At 37.1% G+C, this 19,425-nt stretch overlaps 5 gene segments (V, D, J or C); 4 read left to right on the forward strand and 1 right to left on the reverse strand.

Annotated features, from left to right (window-relative positions):
* The first annotated feature begins 7,137 nt into the window (after positions 1-7,137).
* LOC128623686 (Ig heavy chain V region 914-like) lies at positions 7,138-7,845 on the forward strand. The segment is given in 2 exon segments: positions 7,138-7,378; positions 7,472-7,845. Coding segments are annotated over 2 exon segments (438 nt in total).
* A 2,174-nt stretch (positions 7,846-10,019) lies between these two features.
* Positions 10,020-10,851, forward strand: LOC128623721 (immunoglobulin heavy variable 4-61-like). The segment is given in 2 exon segments: positions 10,020-10,373; positions 10,457-10,851. Coding segments are annotated over 2 exon segments (369 nt in total).
* Positions 10,852-12,532: 1,681 nt separating this feature from the next.
* Positions 12,533-13,054, reverse strand: LOC128623717 (Ig heavy chain V region 3-6-like). The segment is given in 2 exon segments: positions 12,533-12,900; positions 13,001-13,054. Coding segments are annotated over 2 exon segments (381 nt in total).
* Positions 13,055-13,817: 763 nt separating this feature from the next.
* Positions 13,818-14,750, forward strand: LOC128623694 (Ig heavy chain V region 6.96-like). The segment is given in 2 exon segments: positions 13,818-14,202; positions 14,306-14,750. Coding segments are annotated over 2 exon segments (438 nt in total).
* A 3,324-nt stretch (positions 14,751-18,074) lies between these two features.
* On the forward strand, positions 18,075-18,578 carry LOC128617386 (Ig heavy chain V region 914-like). The segment is given in 2 exon segments: positions 18,075-18,136; positions 18,256-18,578. Coding segments are annotated over 2 exon segments (363 nt in total).
* Positions 18,579-19,425: the final 847 nt, after the last annotated feature.

Below are 19,425 nucleotides of genomic sequence, written 5' to 3' on the forward strand. Positions count from 1 at the left end.
TCTACTTTATTTTTCTCAGGTTGTAGTCTAATACAAAGACACAACTTGTCCTAACATGCATAAGAAAAGTGCTGCTATCATTGGGTGCTGTGGTGGATACAGTGAAGTGATGTAAATATTATTTTTGCAGTATGATAATTTGAAGTATAATAATTTGTAAGTGTTTATAGGTGTTCTACTTAAGTAATTATGGTAGTTTGCTATTTATTTATTTATTTATTGCTTGGCGGTAGCATTGAAAGTAACAAAGTTGTGGTAGATGAAATTACAATTATACATCAGATTGATGAAATAAAACATATACAAGAACTTAGTTTTTACTACTACTACTAATAATAATCATCATCATCATCATCATCATAATAATAATAATAATAATAATAATAATAATAATAATAATAATAATAATGTTTGAACCCTGTATTATATAGCTGTGTTTTGCCCAATACATTTTGTTACTAGTCTAACACAATGGATTTTCACCAAAATAAGAATTAAAAAAAAAAAACATTTAAAAGGGGAGTGCTGTTATAGGACAATAATCACTGAGGAGGTGGTGTAATTCAGCCCAACACAAAACTGAGTTACTGTTGCCACCCTGAAGTTGATTATTTTCCCATCACAGCATGTACTAAAGTGTTTTATGCCTCTAATACAATAATTCCTTTGTCAACAGTAGCATTTTCTTAGTAATTAGAAAATTAAAAGTCATTATTTTTGTTCTGGATTGTCAAAGTAAAACAAAGCTAATTCTTGTTATCACTAAAGTTATAGCAGCTATAAGCATTCCCTCTAATCTCTTTTCTCTCTCTCTTGAATTTAATCAGGAAAAAAAAAACACATCATCTCATGATACTGAGAAATTGGAAAGTCCTGTGTCCTCAAGAGTATCATGGCAGTAACAAAAAAAAAAAAACCTACTGATCATTAAAAAGGATTGACACTGGAGGCTCTATAAATGCTCTATCAATTGGATCAGGTGTGTGTGGAGTAGGGAAAACTCCAAATTGTGCAAGACAGTGAGCAGAGATCAGAAGTCCTCCTCTGTGCATATTGTATTATATTATTTATTCATTAATGATCTATTCTATGAATAAATAAAGAGGAAGATGCCTATGTTTAAAACCTAATATGAGAAATTTGCATTTGTCAGTTGTAGTCTCCTCCCTTTTCCTCATCAAGCCAGGAACAGAGGCATAATAAAAAGCTCTCTGAGTTGTGGAAATGCGAGAGCAGTAGTCGTATCGGTGCCAATCCAAACATCATGAGCTCCATCTCTCTCCTGCTGTTTCCGACAGCTGTTTCCTGTAAGTACTGTTCTCATTCACTACCATTACACTTTCATTGTTCATCTCTTATGGATATGAAAAATCACTGATTGTATTAACAATAAAGCATTTTATTCTGTGTTGATCTTTACAGGTGTGAATTCGGTTGAATTTACTCAGTCAGATAATATAGTTGTACGAGCTGGGGAGGCATTTACCATCTCCTGTAAATTCTCTGGGTTTTCAATATCCAGCTACTGTCCTCTCTGGATTCGACAAATGCCATCCAGACTTTGGAACATATTGGATATGTGTGTGGCAGCAGCTCTAATGTAAAGGACTCACTCAAGAGCAAAATCAGTTACTCAGCAGATGTCTCCAGCAGCACAGTGTTTTTAAAGGGGCAAAATTTTCAGACGGAGGACACAGCTGTGTATTACTGCGCACGAGAGTCACAGTCATTCAGATTACTGGTGCAGCTGTACAAAAACCAGGGTTATGTTATGTTGAGTTCCTTTTAGTGTGTGTTTAGTATATCCCTCCATGAACATTGGACACAGACCTGATTGAACATTGGGTATCATCTTTTAGACCTTTGTGTGGTTGCTTGATTTAACAAAAACAATAAATAAATAAACAATAAATGGAATTCAATTAATGGATCTTGTATGGTAGCACTACTTGTATTGTTCTTTGCTTGATATATCGCTTTGCTTGTATCTTTTTCATTTGTAAGTCGCTTTGGATAAAAGTGTCTGCTAAGTGAATGAATGTAAATGTAAATAATGCAATCTCTGAAATACTGTATATTCAAGCACATACAGTACAAGTCTTGCACATGTGATAGCTACATAACATGCTACTTAACTCAAAGACATTCAACCAAATTGAAGTTAGAGTGGTTTATTTATGTTTGAATACATGTGTGTTGGACTGGGAAAACACTTGACATGGTCAAATTTTGACATTGTGTAGTAACGGTACTTCTGAAAACTACAGATTTTCCATTTCTCTTTTGCAAGTACCAGAACCTCAAGCAAAGTTCTAGCATTTCAAGGTTTCAGTCTGAGTGTCATGCAGGAGCATTGCAGACATTTTTATATTTAGTATCTGATTACAAACTGAACAGATCAGACTTATGTCTGTTTCATTATGGCATGTAACTATCCAACAACTTGATCAAAGTCTGCTATTCACTGTGTGAGGAAATTATACTGAGTGACTGTTTTTACCATACACGATTTTGGACAGACCACTACACATATGTGAGATGTTCATTCTGATTTAAAACTTTACAGAAACACTTTATGGAAATCCATCACATCCTATATACGTACTGTAATATTCAATGATTATAGACAAGTTGAAGCATTAAAAAAGGATGGGATAAAAGTTCCCATTTGGACCAGTATTTGTCCAGTAGTGCAAATTATTTTCAGATTTGAAAATTTTCAGACAGTCAAATTTACTCAAACATTTTACTTGTAGTGGATATACAGTGAGGGAAAGAAGTATTTGATCCCCTGCTGATTTTGTACATTTGCCCACTGACAAAGAAATGATCAGTCTATAATTTTAATGGTAGGTTTATTTGAACAGTGAGAGACAAAATAACAACAAGAAAATCCAGAAAAACGCATGTCAAAAATGTTATAAATTGATTTGCATTTTAATGAGGGAAATAAGTATTTGACCCCCTCTCAATCAGAAAGATTTCTGGCTCCCAGGTGTCTTTTATACAGGTAACGAGCTGAGATTAGGAACACACTCTTAAAGGGAGTGCTCCTAATCTCAGCTTGTTACCTGTATAAAAGACACCTGTCCACAGAAGCAATCAATCAATCAGATTCCAAACTCTCCACCATGGCCAAGACCAAAGAGCTCTCCAAGGATGTCAGGGACAAGATTGTAGACCTACACAAGTCTGGAATGGGCTACAAGACCATTGCCAAGCAGCTTGGTGAGAAGGTGACAACAGTTGGTGCGATTATTCGCAAATGGAAGAAACACAAAAGAACTGTCAACCTCCCTCAGTCTGGGGCTCCATGCAAGATCTCACCTCGTGGAGTTGCAATGATCATGAGAACAGTGAGGAATCAGCCCAGAACTACACGGGAGGATCTTGTCAATGATCTCAAGGCAGCTGGGACCATAGTCACCAAGAAAACAATTGGTAACACACTACGCCGTGAAGGACTGAAATCCTGCAGCGCCCGCAAGGTCCCCCTGCTCAAGAAAGCACATATACATGCCCGTCTGAAGTTTGCCAATGAACATCTGAATGATTCAGAGGACAACTGGGTGAAAGTGTTGTGGTCAGATGAGACCAAAATGGAGCTCTTTGGCATCAACTCAACTCGCCGTGTTTGGAGGAGGAGGAATGCTGCCGATGACCCCAAGAACACCATCCCCACCGTCAAACATGGAGGTGGAAACATTATGCTTTGGGAGTGTTTTTCTGCTAAGGGGACGGAAAAACTTCACCGCATCAAAGGGATGATGGATGGGGCCATGTACCGTCAAATCTTGGGTGAGAACCTCCTTCCCTCAGCCAGGCCATTGAAAATGGGTCGTGGATGGGTATTCCAGCATGACAATGACCCAAAACACACGGCCAATGCAAGAAAGGAGTGGCTCAAGAAGAAGCACATTAAGGTCCTGGAGTGGCCTAGCCAGTCTCCAGACCTTAATCCCATAGAAAATCTGTGGAGGGAGCTGAAGGTTCGAGTTGCCAAACGTCAGCCTCGAAACCTTAATGACTTGGAGAAGATATGCAAAGAGGAGTGGGACAAAATCCCTCCTGAGATGTGTGCAAACCTGGTGGCCAACTACAAGAAACGTCTGACCTCTGTGATTGCCAACAAGGGTTTTGCCACCAAGTACTAAGTCATGTATTGCAGAGGGGTCAAATACATATTTCCCTCATTAAAATGCAAATCAATTTATAACATTTTTGACATGCGTTTTTCTGGATTTTTTTGTTGTTATTCTGTCTGTCACTGTTCAAATAAATCTACCATTAAAATTATAGACTGATCATTTCTTTGTCAGTGGGCAAACGTACAAAATCAGCAGGGGATCAAATACTTTTTTCCCTCATTGTATTTAGCCTCAATAGAAATGTATAAACATTGTGCTTCATTATGCTTTTTGGCCTGTGTGGGGCACTGTTTCTCTATTTACACAACATTCACCCAACATGTTGAAGTTAAAAGGAGAGAGAGAGAGAGAGAGAGAGAGAGAGAGAGAGAGAGAGAGAGCGCAATAAATATCAGCACATGTCTTCCAAGTCACAAGATCTATCTGCAACACTGTTACGGATCTAAGATATTGAACACTTAGAAGAGGTCTGTAAAATTACTAACCCTGCTATATATGAACACACAATAGATCCACACTATATGTAATTAAAATTCATTCATTAAAATTCATGTTTGTGTCAGAACTGGATTAATTACCTACATTATATTAGTGTATGCACTATTTTTATGTAATTTCTTAGCAGATTAGGAAAAGAAAATTAAGTTTAATTCATTTCATATTACATCACACCCACAAGTGTTTTGTTCCTTGCGTAACATGCCTACTTGCATGCTCTACTTATCACCTGTACATATACACAGTTCATTTGTTTCGTCAGCAGAAGAAAAACTCCAGTCATTATTTATGTTGCTGTTAGCAGCTGAATAAACACCATTTTAGGTGAATTATAACATGAACGTTATGAGAAGAAAAGGTTAGAACTCCACAGAGAATGTTCCAAATATAATATCTTGTTAGCTGTGTTTATAATGTTTATAAATTAGGCTTTACATATCCTCCATAAGATGAACCTCCTGCCCATTTTAAATACGTTTTAAATACAGTACGTTCTTCCTCCATCATCACCAGCAGGTTTGGGGAGTAACACATGTAACATGTTAATACATGTAACGGCGTTACGTAATCAGGATACAAAAGACAGTAACTTTAATCTGTTACAGTTACATAAATAAACAAAGTAATCAGATTACAGGTACATTTTAAAATTAAATAAATAAATAAATAAATAAATAAATAAATAATAAAAATGGGAATACTGTCAGGATTCAAATTTATCTTCATTTAAAACCAAAGAAATCAAACTTTTACAGGGCTCCAGACTGCGCGTAAAACAGTAGCATTTGCGACCAAAATATTAATTTGCTAATGATATTTTTGCTGAGATCGCCACTGCCGACAATATAAATTTACACTTTATGATTTAAAAATTTGCATGTCATGTAAGCGTGTTCTGTGAGGAGTAGCCTGTCACATAATTTGTGGTGTTAACGTAATAAAATGAAGCGCTGTGCATGACAGTGTCAGTGGGGGGAAAGCAGTTTCACTGAGTTCAAATTCATCCAGAGCCAAAATACGCACGGGGAAAGCGAAGATCAACTTTCAGCCTATGAAAGACATGTGAAAACGAAAATAACTGACTTTTTCAAACAACCCTCATCTCTGTCGAGCGCCAATTTTGATGGCACACCTGCTACTATCTTAAAAAAATAAAATAAAATAAAATAAGCAGGATCCAGTTGTGCGAGAGAGAGAGAGAGAGAGAGAGAGAGAGAGAACGACGAAGACGCAGAGGATCATATTTCTGTGCCAATCAATGAACGCCCAAGTAAAATTACAGAAAGGCATTTTAAGACTTCTTGAATTCAAGAGTTTGCATGGCTCAGTTATGATCATCGCACACCGAAAATGTTTTGTGACTTTTGTTCCTAAGCGGGCAGAGAAATAGTGGGGAAAGCGGATTTCATTACGGGAACGAACCATTTCAAGAAAGAGACTGTGAGAAAATAGGGCAATAGTCAAAAGCATAAAAAAGCTCGTGCCTATGTAATCGCAGAGTAATCCACAAAACACACCGTTAGCACAAGCAGTGTCTCGTGCATATGAACTACATGACGAGACCGAATGGAAGGAGCTAAAAAATAAAATTCAACACCGACTATATGATTGCATGTGAAGAGCTGCCTTTCACCAAATTTACCTCTCAGATATTACTAGAAGAATAATTGACTGGATGTGTGCAAGACGTATGGCAACGACACAGCATGTGCTTTGAGCAGAATGCATCTAGTTAAGACATTGCTTGTCCTACCAATGTTGGCTGCTCAGTGGGAACGCGGCTTTTCAGCTCAAAACAGGATAAAATCAGAAGTAAGCAATCACCTTTGGAAGACTTGATAAGGATCAGCACAGAGGGCCCATCACTTGAACAGTTTGATCCTGAACCATGTGTCAAACGCTGGCTTTCTGCAAAACAGAGGAGGAGGCCAAACTACACTCAATGGCCAAGTGATGCTGGCATAATTATGGTCGGTGACACTGGCTCAGATTCTGTGTAAAGAACAGTTCTTTGTGATCGTATATGCAGTAGTTCTCGAGTTGGAAAAGACATTCAGTTCCCACTTTAAGTGAACTTGGATGAATATTGCTGAGGCTGTAAAAGGAGGTCAGACATACACACATGACAGGATGACTGAAAGTAAGTGTGTTAAAATTTTTGAAAGTTCATTCTTATGTGGCACTTAAAAAAAATCATTGGGCGCCTGTTTCTTTTTAAATAGATTTTTTTTGTCTGGCTTTTGACATAACACAATATAGACAGCTGCATGATTATGGTTCTGGTTCTCTCTTACTAGTTGTGACTCACATGAGCAACACATTTATTTATTTTATTAAAACAAATCCAAACATTTAACATGTTTTTAAGCTCTAAAATAAGCTGTAAATAAAAGTATTTTAGATCATGTTGCTTTTCTCTTGACTTTATTTACATATGTGACCTTGAAGTAATCCAAAAATAATCAGATTACATTACTTTCATACTGTGATACTTGCATTACCTTACTGAGTACATTTTTATGAAGTAATTTGTACCTGTAACTGAATACATTTTTAAAGTGACCCTCCCTTCCCTGATCACCAAATATGCAAATACAAGCGTCAGGGCTGGATATCACTCTATTTATGAGATGTTATGGACTCTGATAAACTTTGGAGAACAGAGAAGACCCCAGTACAAACACACACCATGTTCTCTACATCTCTACTGCTCCTGCTGGCAGCTGCTTCCTGTGAGTGCTTTATCAAATTCATTCATTTACTACAATAACAATAAATGTGCAGCATATATTGTGTGAGATATCACCATGTGTTTTCCTCCACAGATGTGCATGGGGAAGAACTGACTCAGCCTGCTTCCATGACAGTCCAGCCAGGCCAGAGTCTCTCCATCAACTGCAAGGTTTCGTATTCAGTTACCAGCTATGGTACAGCTTGGATCCGACAACCTGCAGGAAAAGCTCTGGAGTGGATTGGAGAAATCTATAGCAGTGGTAGTACATATTACAGTGACAAACTGAAAAATAAGTTCAGCATCTCCAGAGACACTGCTACTAACACAATAACAATTGGAGGACAGAATCTGCAAACTGAAGACACAGCTGTGTATTACTGCGCAAGACTCACAGTGACACAGAATAGTGGATTCCCCTTACAAAAACTTTGAGACATGTTAGAGTCATCCTCTCAATATAACTAATAAACCATCACACTTTTTGGACTGAAGTTTTAACAGTTTGTGACATTTTTAAACACACAAACAGTAATCTTGCTTCAGTAAGACTTGCTTCATTTTTCATTCTTAACTGTACACAATATTTATCCAACAGTTGAAATCAATGTTTAATAAGTAGATTGAGGAATAATACAGGATGTTTCCAGCAGTGTGTTGTGTATAACACACAGTCTGTCCTCATTGTTTGAGGTGCAATCATTGAAATAACTGAAGGATGTGCAAATAAAGTGCAAAAAAAAAAGCTGAATCTACAAACTACATTCTTATGAGACTCATTCAGTATCACTCATTATCAGACACATATCTGGATTTTGTCTTTTAACAGATAATTTCACTAGTACATTATAAAAGATTATTTGTGTTTTTTAACTCAGGAAATGTAACATTTAAAAAATAATAATAATAAATTAAAATTTAAAATAAAGAGCAAATATAACAAAATAAAATATACATCCTACCCTCCTTTATCCCTCCAGCAGGACGATCAGAAATGCTGGATTTGAGTGTTTCACAGTAACACAGTAGATGAACATGATGTGTTGAAGGTTTAGTTGCTATTCCTCTCTGTTACATCATCATGACTCACACAGTTATTCCATCATGACGTCAAAGACCAAAACTCTCTTCCATTTTAATGAGAGATTTATAAACAGAATTGTTTAAATAAGGTTTTAAGAATTACGAATTAAATTCTCATTGTACAAAATGGATGTACATTGAATGTTTTTCAACAGGGATTTAGCTCTTTAAAAAAAAAAGGTCAATACTGTTTTGAAGACTGTTGGAGTCTTTCAGTCAGGGATTATTGAATACATACAGCAAGACTATTGAAAATGAATCATTGCCTTGTTGCTTCGCAGTGTCACTCTGATGGATGTATTTCTTTGTAGGAGACTACATTAATACTGAGTGGCACTAGATAGAAGTGGAAAAGTGGAGAAGAAAGGAAAAATTTGTTGCACTGGAGGAATAGGTTGGGTAACGAACCTTTAACTTTGATAATGTAATAGCAAACATTTTCATCTTTAACATAAAACTACTGTTTTTCATCATCAAATGCTGAATGAATCTAGCTACATGTTTGTCTTTTAAGCTGAGGGGTGTTTTCTTCTAGAAGTTTCTCTGTAATCTTGAGATGAGGATATGACACTAATATTATTGTGTGAACATTTTCTGTGTCCACTTTTGATAAAAGCTGACTAACAATTAAGACGTATCTGTAAACTGGTTCCACTTTAGCTTCTCTCTAGAAACAGAAAAAGAGCTGATAGTCAAAGACTGTTCTAGTGGTTCTACTGTTTCTCATTCACCTATTTACACACACACTTCAATGGCAGCAGAACTGCCATCAGGAGCAACTTGGGGTTTAGTGTCTTGCCCAAGGACATTTCGACGTGTGGAGCTATGTGGGCCGTGAATCGAACCACTCTACCACCTGAGCCTCAGTTGCCCCTTTAGTGATTAAAAATAAAGTAAGGTTGCTTGTATGGCTTCATCACTTCATCTGATATCAGTATGGAGGAAAATTCACAGCATAGGCTGAGCAAATTAAAACACTATAAGGACAGAAACTGAAATTTATTGTAGGCTAATTGTCTGTGCATCCTATACAGGGTTGATAAAATCACTGTTACGAAACGGGAGTAGAGGCAGAAGCAAGCGCAGATCGTCTTTATTTTCAAACATAAGTCAATAAACAAGAAACGCGGTCTAGACAGGAATAGATTATCTAGGTTTAAACATGGAACTGGATGCGAGGCATGGAACAGAAATCAGACACGAAAACAAGACCGCTTAGCATACTTAACGCATTCACCATTACATTCACTTGTTCAAGGAGTACTGTGCAACGTGCGCAGTAACACGAGGGCTTTAAATAACAAACATAATCTTGACCATAGACAGCTGGGACCAATAATGACATACCCTCGAACATCAACCAATGCTTAAATAGGAAGCAAACAAAACCAAAACAAAGGTACATGTCCATAGGAAACAATTCCTTCCATAATCTTATGCACGCACGTGCTCTGCAGCCGCCCATGCACGTCGACGCTGCAGCGCCATCTGCCGACAAGGTCGTGACAGACACAAAGGATTGTTCTTCTAATAATTATTTTTATGTATTATGGCAAAGATTCAGTTTAATTTTTACTACAATCATAATACGAATAATTATTTGTTTGTTTATGTAAATAAAATATACTTAATTTAACAGAAAACATTCACATTATTAGTAATAATAACAAATAATTACATTATTGACCACATTAGATTGATATTAAATAGAGACAAATTGGGATGTGACTGCGATTAACAGCTGCAGAGATGCACTCAACACTGCTTCTCTGTAATATTTATGCAAATCTCCACCTCCTCTTGTAATATTAGCACCGTGCTTATCTAGAGATGAAGTGGTTCTCATTAGTCCTCCTTCAACACAAACATGTTTGCTTCAGCTCCACTGCTGCTGCTGCTGGCTCTCGCCCCCTGTGAGTGTTTGGATTTAAGCTGTATTACTTCATCTGATCCTTCCAGTTCAACATGTGAACCCTTTCTTTTTCTCTTTTCACAGATGTGTTCTGTGCTACTGAGCTCATCCAGCCAGACTCAGTGGTTATAAAGCCAGGAGAGACTTTAACCATCACCTGTAGAGTGTCTGGAGCTTCTATCAGTGATAGCAGTCACTATGGAACAGCTTGGATTCGACAACCTGCAGGAAAAGCTTTAGAATGGATCAACAGCATTTATTATGATGAGAGTATTAATAAGAAAGATTCACTTAAAGACAGGTTTGTTGTCTCACGAGACACTTCCAGTAACACTCTGACCTTACGGGGACAGAACATGCAGACTGAAGACACAGCTGTGTATTACTGCGCTCGTGATCCACACTGACACGACAAGCTGCAGCACTGCACAAAAACATCATATGCATAACAATTCAGTTCTGTATTTAAATAATAACTAGCTACATTTAACTGACTGAGTAATTTCCACATCACACCTCAATCTGGGTAGATTTCAGTCATGAATGTACAGAAAAATAAAGTAACTGTATACAGAGAGAGCTGAATGGTCCTTCAGAAAAAAAAGGAAAAAAAACAGTATTTCATGCTTTTTGAACCCCTAACTTAGTTCTGGTGAAAGCAATTGCTGATTAGTCACATAAATAGTTGAACAAAGTTCACACAGAGTTTGTTAGAGATTATATCTTAACAAATAGCCTCTTCAAGAGAAAGAGCTATCAAAACAAGTCCTGTAAAAATATTAATCTAAGTTTGGTTTTTAAAATTATCCTAAAAGTACTCCTTTTTTTTTCTTTAATACTTTGTGCTTTAGCTTCAAATGAGACTTTTTTTATTTACAGGAAGAACATTTTACAATCTCTTTAAAATGACTTTCTGAATATCTTTTAAATCATTTGTACCTCTAGAAGGCAGTCTGTGCAAACTCACATTCATTCTCTCTTTTCACAGGCTGCTATGACTTCATTCAGTCATATTATACTGGATATTTTGACCTCTTCAACCTACACTGGCCCTGCTAACTCACAAATTTAAACTATGAGCTTATTTAAGCTATCTGACTTGTATTTTTAGAGAAATAACATAGCCGTTACTCACAGAGACTGGATTCAGAAGAAGCAGGTTTATTCAGCAGTCAGCAAGACAGCAAACAAACCTGAGCTGGGCCCAGGGGTACACGCCACACAAAAACGTAGCATGCACCAAGGTACAGTCGTTTACAATGCTTCTTATGTACATTACAGGCATACATTAACATTTGGATGTGTCCTTATCACAATTTTTCACACATGTCTCAGTTACATAATTTCTCACTATTTTCTAGCAGGCCCCAATTTTTTTTTAGTTACTGCAGCTGTAGATTTTTCCCTGTATCTGCTTTCTCCCTCACGTGGACGTCATCAATGGCATCATAGCACTAAAGAGCCTATATGTCTTCTCTTTTTGTTGAGTCATGGGTACGTGAGTTCCTTCCTTATCTATTCCTATGCAATGGCCTCTCTTTATCTCTCTTTTCTGCTGTGTTCTGGGCAGGTGCTCCATATATGTTTTATATGTTTAATGTCTTTATATGTGTTCCTGCTTCTAGATGTACGACCCAAAACCATTAATCCTGGTTCTTCTAGGCAGAACCCTGGGCCTCCCATTAAGAAGAAAAAGATAGAGGCATCCTCTCAAACATGCTTTACTGGGCCTCTACGTAAAAAGAGGAAGGTAGAGGTGTCTACTCAAACATACCTTAGAGTTTCTCCTTTCAGTAAAGGAAGAACTGATGCATCAACACAGACATGCTCTACTGTGCCTTTTATAAAGAAGAGGAGGATTGATGCATCAACTCAAACATACTTTACTGTATGCACACTCTACACTCAGATTTTACTTTTTCATTCCAAATGCAAATTTAAAATTCTCATGTTATTTCTAGTGATTCAAAGTGTAAAAAGTATTAAAAATAAAATAATAAAAAAAAGTGTAAGAAAGTGTTAAAATTGTGACATGTCCCACTAACAGTATGTTGATATTACTGAGCAAATTAATGACAAGATAAATGTAAAGGTCAGAAGGCAAACATTATGATGTGCTATGTCTTTACAATACAATCGTAATGATGATAAAAGGCATGAGGCCGATCTGCGGGGTTTTTGTACAGGCACTCAAGTGATACATATCACTGTGTTACGGTATCGCACACAGTAATACACAGCTGTGTCTTCCATCTGCACATTTTGACCTTGTAGTGTCACTGTGTTACTGGAGGTGTCCTGAGTGATGCTGAACCTGTTTTTTAGTGAATCTGTGTACCCTGTGCTTCCACTGCTGCAAATGTATCCAATCCACTGCATGTTTTCCCCTGTAGCATGTCGGATCCAGTTTGTACAATAGCTGCTATCAGTCAAGCTATATCCAGACACTTTACATCCAATGGTCAAAGCCTGTCCAGGCTGGACAACCACATGACCAGGCTGAGCAAAATCAATTGCACCAAATACAACTGCAATAAAAATAGAAATTACAATAAAACAGTAATCTAATTTCTCTAAAAGAACTCAACAACAAATAGACAAAGTACAACAACGGATGTGTGAACTTACAGGATGCAGCTACGAGCAGCACCAGGAAATAAACTAGCAACATGGTTGCAGTTGAGGCTGTACTGGTGGGATCTGCTCTCTGGTGGTCCAGCTTTATTGAAGAAAGCTGGGGACAGAGTTTGCATAATTTAAGGAAGTGTAAAATGGGTGTTTTACTATGTTGGTCTACATATTGAAGGAGCTGTTGGATATACGGTAACTAGTGACATTTGCTGTATGGTTAATGTAACAGGTAGACTACAGCTTGGGATCATAAGTAAAAATGTAGTTATTTTTACCTTAGACACTTCAGTGTACATAATGTCATGATTACAAATATTGGAATCAGGAATTTATTGTGACTGGAAGTCAGTGGCAATTAAGACAATGTCAAAATACAACATTTAGATGCCTGGTAGTTTCTCCTTTGCATTTAACAAGGAGTGCCAAAATGCCAGTGATCTTGTGTATGTGATTGTTTGCTGTCAATTGTTTTTATTAATTGTTCTAATTAATCATTTTCATATAGTGTATTTAAGTTATTGCTAGCCAAGCAGGTGCATTTCTTTTCTTTTAAATGACGTAAACAAAGTCACTGATCCCTGTCACTGATCCCTGCTTGTATTTTTATGCCTCTAGAGGTCATTGTTTGTAAAGAAAACATTCTCAATATATTTTAACACATTCAGCTGCTCTCAATTTACATGCTGTAATCATTCTCCAACTTTATTTAACTAGACTTTGGACAGATAATTGTTTTTGTTGTTTTTTTCTGCAAAAGTGATACATATTTAAATACAATATTCTATGTATGTTATAAATTTTACAATTATACTCACTTTTTTGTGGTTTTATAGAGAACTTAAATAACTGACATTGAAAACGATTGTTTCTTAAATGAGCAGTATCAGGAATGTTCATGTATTTATGCATAGCACAGTGTATATGCAGCAGGAGTTGTAGGGCATGCTAGCAAATGACTACAAAAATAGCAGTTAATGACCTGACAGTGTGAAACTTAAATGGCTATTCCTCTGTGAATCTTTTAATGTCTCTAGTGGGCGTGCCATGCAAATGATATCCTGCGTTTGAACCATTTATGCAGTTATATACGTTCAGCTCAACAACATACCAGCAGTTTGTGTTCATTAATAGCAAAAGTTACCTTGAGATGGGACTAGGCAGAGTTTTGAGTTACATTGCTCTAGCAATGTTCATTCAATGTTAGTATTAATATTTATTAAATACTTTTAACAACAATAACTAACTTTTCTTCTTTCTATATTTAAACTTCAATACCTATCTTTGCGTATTCCTGTATTTCAGATTCCTGCAGTCAGACACTGATCGAGTCCGATTCAGTGATCATCAAACCTGATCAGTCTCATAAACTGTCCTGCACAGCATCTGGATTTAACTTTGGTGGCTCTTGGATGGCTTGGATCAGACAGGCACCTGGAAAAGGGCTGGAATGGGTTGCAACTATCTCAGACACCAGTGGTAGCAAGTATTACTCCAATGCAGTTAATGGCCGCTTCACCATCTCCAGAGACAACAGTAAGATGCAGGTGTATCTGCACATGACCAGTGTGAGGACAGAAGACACTGCAGTGTATTACTGCACTAGAGAAGCACAGTGACACATGAGGTTGCAGAGCTGTACACAAACCCCTTCATAAATATGAAAGCATTTTTTTTCTTTTTTCTATCCTACAGAACATATTTACAAGGAAAACATTTTTCCAAATATTAAACATAGAAAGACACTCCACATGACAGCTTTCTCTAAAATATAAAACAAAAAGCATTTCTGTATTAGTAAGGAAAATAATCAACACTTAGTTTTCAGTCACGTGACTGGCGCGGAGCCCTGGAGGGCAAAACATCGTTCCAGAAACGCAGCCAACACTGGACACTTCACGGAATTGCAGTACAGGTCTATCAATTAGCATCTGTTTCAAGCCACGACTATTTTTGTAGAAAAAAAATACAAAAATACAAAGGTATTTGAAGGAACTGCAAGTTTTGGGCACTTGTGATCCATACAGCATCCACTGCAGTATTTTAAAAACAGCACAGTTCCTGCCAGAACTCCACTTTGGCGATGTTTACATATATCTTGTGGAGAATCCATCCCCTTACACTGCCCCCAGGATGAAAGCGTACAAAAGTACAGACAGTTAACTGTATTTTCGATCTGGATGGGTCAATAATGCTGCCGTATGGGACGTGAAGGACAAGAAATTTTTCGTTGTCAGAGCAAAGGAGAGTGCTAATTATCTAATATTAATTTCAGGTTCACTGTAGTCTGTGCTCTAGGTCAGTAACATTTTGGCTAGTTTAACACACACGGCATTTTGGCTACCAAATCTGGTAAAAATAATAATAATAATAATAATAATAATAATAATAATAATAAAATTACAGGCCGGAAGCGGAAGAAAGCCGTTTTTTGCCCTCCAGGTGGGCATTCCTATAAGAATGTGACGTCACGTGAAAACCATTAATAGGGTTACCAGCAGAAGGCGACAGCGGTGCAAAGTGAGATCGGTCATGCAGAAGAACTCAGTTACCCAGAATTCTCCAGGCTGATTAACCTGGATTGCCTGCACCTGCAGTCAGGACATTTAAGCCAAGTTTTGGACGCAGCTTTGTAGAGGAGAGACTGGTACCGTCTAGGTTGGATTAGTCAATGGGCAAGGGCAAGGGCAAGGGCAAGGGCAAGGGCAAGGCGTTAGTTTTGCAAAGCATTGTGCCCAGGGGCTGCTGAATTCTTAATCCAGGCCTGGGTATAGTATGTGAGAGCTTTCCCCGAGGTAAGTGGTAATGGAAAATAAGAATTAAAAAAGAACTTAAAAGAAATTGAAAATAAAAGTAGAAAGAAAGTGGAGGAAAGAAGTAACGAGAGATTTAAGGCCTGACCAGGAAAAGAGAAAGAAACTAAGACAAAGATATAAGGCATAATTGAAAAGAAAGCAACTGAACAGTGCACAAAACACACCAAACCCTTTCCTAAACCTTCATCTTACTTATAAATAAACCCTGCTTGCCCTTTTATTTTATAAGCTAACAGGGTTACTCTGTGATTGGGTCCACACTGAACCGTCCTGTAACATTAACAGCACGTCCCAAACTGTTTTATTCCTTCTATCACAGCACTCTGGGAACCAGGGTCGCCGCACGAGCCCCAGTAAAATGTTCCTGATAAATCATTGATGAGGTAGATTGCAATAGATACGTCTTAAACAGGCTTTCATATTCACTGAACGTAATCATTTATATCATGTGAATTGTTTAAAGCATGAAAGCTGATTGTAACTCCAACTGTAGTGAAAATATTCTGCACATCCTCTTCAACCATAAGCCCCGCTCCCTCGATGTGTTGCTCCTCCATGCCCTTTTCCCCATGGAAACCTTGACTTGCAGTCTGACAATAATTCATAATACAACATTGTAGCTGATGAGAGGTAGCTACCAGGCTACACTTATGGCTGTATTGATGAGTAGTATGTGAATTTGTATTTAGTTGAATAATGACATCCCATTTTCCACATCTAATTTCCCTGGCACAGATTTGATTGATGACGTTAGCTTGTTAACTCAGTGGTTTTCAAAGTGGTTGCCGCCAGGGGGCGCACAGGGGGCCTCAACAATTTGGTGTGAAAAACAAATAAATACATTATATATATATATATATATATATATATATATATATATATATATATATATATATATATATATTTGTTCATTTAGGGGGCTAGTTAGTTAGGTTACTCATAAAAATGCTACCTGCCTGATATTTTCAAGAGTTTTATGAATTTTTTCAGGTGTGTGTGATTCATGATGGAGCTAAACTCTGCAGAACAGTGCAGTGTCCCTCAGGACTGGAATTACCCATTCCTGGTTTAGAAGCTACTTTTAGTTTCACTGGTCTTTTCCAGTATATTGTCTGGTATGTGAACAAAACATGTTAATCTGTTTTGGGGGCTCTGATGGACTAGGGTTGGAGAGGGTGGATTTTAAATGTAATGAAAATGTTTATATATTTGTTTTATATACAGGTTATTTCGAAAAGTCACTTCTGATTTATTGTGATTAGATTTCAGGTTCTAGCTTTGTATTTCAAAAAATCATTTCTCCTCTCCTCATTCTTTTTGAATGGAGTGTATACCTATGTGTATTTATTTCAGGAATTGTAATAGCAATTAGACATGGTCAATTATCAATTAAAATGTAAACTTGCATTAATGAAGTTAATGTTGTTAGTAGTTGTTTACAAATTACCAGGGTAAAACAGAGTTCAAAGGTAGAAAAATATGTTTGTCATCAACCAAACAGTAACCAGTTTTGATGCCTAAAAAAGTTTATGTAGGTAATTTTAGCGAAACCCTTTACAGTAAATTAAAATGTAAAATGAGGGGCCTGTGCCCCAATACTGATCAAACGCCCCTGCTGGGAACAATTACTTTTTTTTTTAATTAATTCAAGACAACCGTTTGTCCTTTTATTCTTTATAGTTACAAGTAAAATGAAACATTCACAAAACCTTGCAGCCAGAACTACTAGCTGCTGTTACAGAAAATTAATCAACACCTTCTGACCAATCAGAACTGAGATTTGAGAAGTCAGCAGTACTGTGGTTTAAGAGTCTTTAATCAACTCCTTCACTGTGTCTGGTGGCACAGAGTACAATTGTAATGTAATGTAAAGCACAAGGTTTTAAAACAACTTAGATAATTCTATTGAATGAAGGACACTTATTGTAGAACATGCCACAAAACAGAGTACACAGAAACTAATGATAAAATAATTAAATGGTGTCAAATTAATTATGCAAAAATTACTAAATCTTTATTAGTTTATTCTTTTCATATCTGACCATATTTGTTAATTCGTTTATTTGTTCATTTGTTCCTTAAGAATTTGTCTACAGAGTTTTGTGAAATGTTTTGTGAAATGAAAATGTTTGAAGAAATGCTGTCCTGTAGAAAGACCACCATAATTAATGTTAAATACATAACGCATACTGTATGCAAATCTCCCCACCCTCAGACAGATATAAATACACTGCAAGTACACAGCAGTCTCTGTGTTTGGTCGAGTACAGCAGAGGAATCATGAGCTGGCCTCTTCTTCTTCTGATATCCTCTGTACCCTGTGAGTAAACACATCTCTCCACACCTTACTCACCTTTTTATATGCTCCATATTTCAGTCTGAGTTGAAGTGAAGTGTGTTTAATAGCTTCTGTATGTTTTACCACTCTCCTCTTCTCAGATGTGCATGGCATCAGTCTGACCTCATCTCCTGCTGAGGTTAAACCTCCCGGAGCCTCAGTGAAGTTGTCCTGTCAGATTTCTGGCTATGCCCTCACTAGCTACGGCACAGGCTGGATCAGACAGCCTCCAGGAAAAGGCTTGGAGTGGATCGGGATCATATGGGGTGGTGGAAGCATAAACTCTGGAGCTTCCTTTAAAACTCGCTTCAGCATCTCCAGAGACACGAGCAACAATGTGCTTTACTTAGATATTAGCAGCCTGGTGCCAGAAGACACGGCTGTTTATTATTGTGCAAAGACACACAGCTGTACATCTCAGTGAGAGGGGTGTACAGAAACGTATATAAAAAAAAAAAAATTAACTTAAACACTCCTTCACCAAACACATGCAAAGCATCTAGAGGGCAACATTGCAGTATATACACACACTAACATTTTTACTGTGTTTTGTGTTTAATGTGAAGATATAATTTATACTTTGTGTCTTTTAAAATAAGTATCAATTATTAAATTAAGTTTCAGTAAACTTTTGGTTTTGAAGTTGTGCCAAAGCAATCCGAGTTTATCTAATTTAAATATTAAAGACAACACGAGTCTCTAACTGCAAAAAAAATATATATATATATATATATATATATATATATATATATATATATATATATATATATATATGTGTGTGTGTGTGTGTGTGTGTGTGTGTGTGTTTAAGAGATGAAGTCAGATGCAGTGGGTTAATCAGCAACAGTGGAATTGTTCTGTGTTGTATTGGTGACTCAGTTCACTGTCACTGATCCTGTGACGTTATGATCTGTGCAAAGTTATGCTACAACAGCAGCACTTCCTGTGTGTGGCCTTCTAGAGGTGTGTTCCCTCATATGTAAAGTCCAGCACATACAGCACTATTATAGAGAATCCTCACAGAGATGTGTTCAGAAATGGCTTAACTATACAATTTGCTGTACATGTTGAGATACATACCACTGATTCTCACTGTAGCAACAGGTAAATAATTATCATCAGTCATTTAAGTCAGCAGTTTGATCACAAAATAAAACTTGACAGACCCATTTCTTTATGTTCTACTTTACAACAGGCAGTTTCGCAGATACAATTGGGCTGGCGGATGAAGATGCCAATCTTGTCGGGAAAGAAACAGATACTGTTACTCT

Source organism: Ictalurus furcatus, chromosome 2 (assembly GCF_023375685.1).
Source record: "Ictalurus furcatus strain D&B chromosome 2, Billie_1.0, whole genome shotgun sequence".
In the NCBI taxonomy this organism is placed as follows: Eukaryota; Metazoa; Chordata; class Actinopteri; order Siluriformes; family Ictaluridae; genus Ictalurus; species Ictalurus furcatus.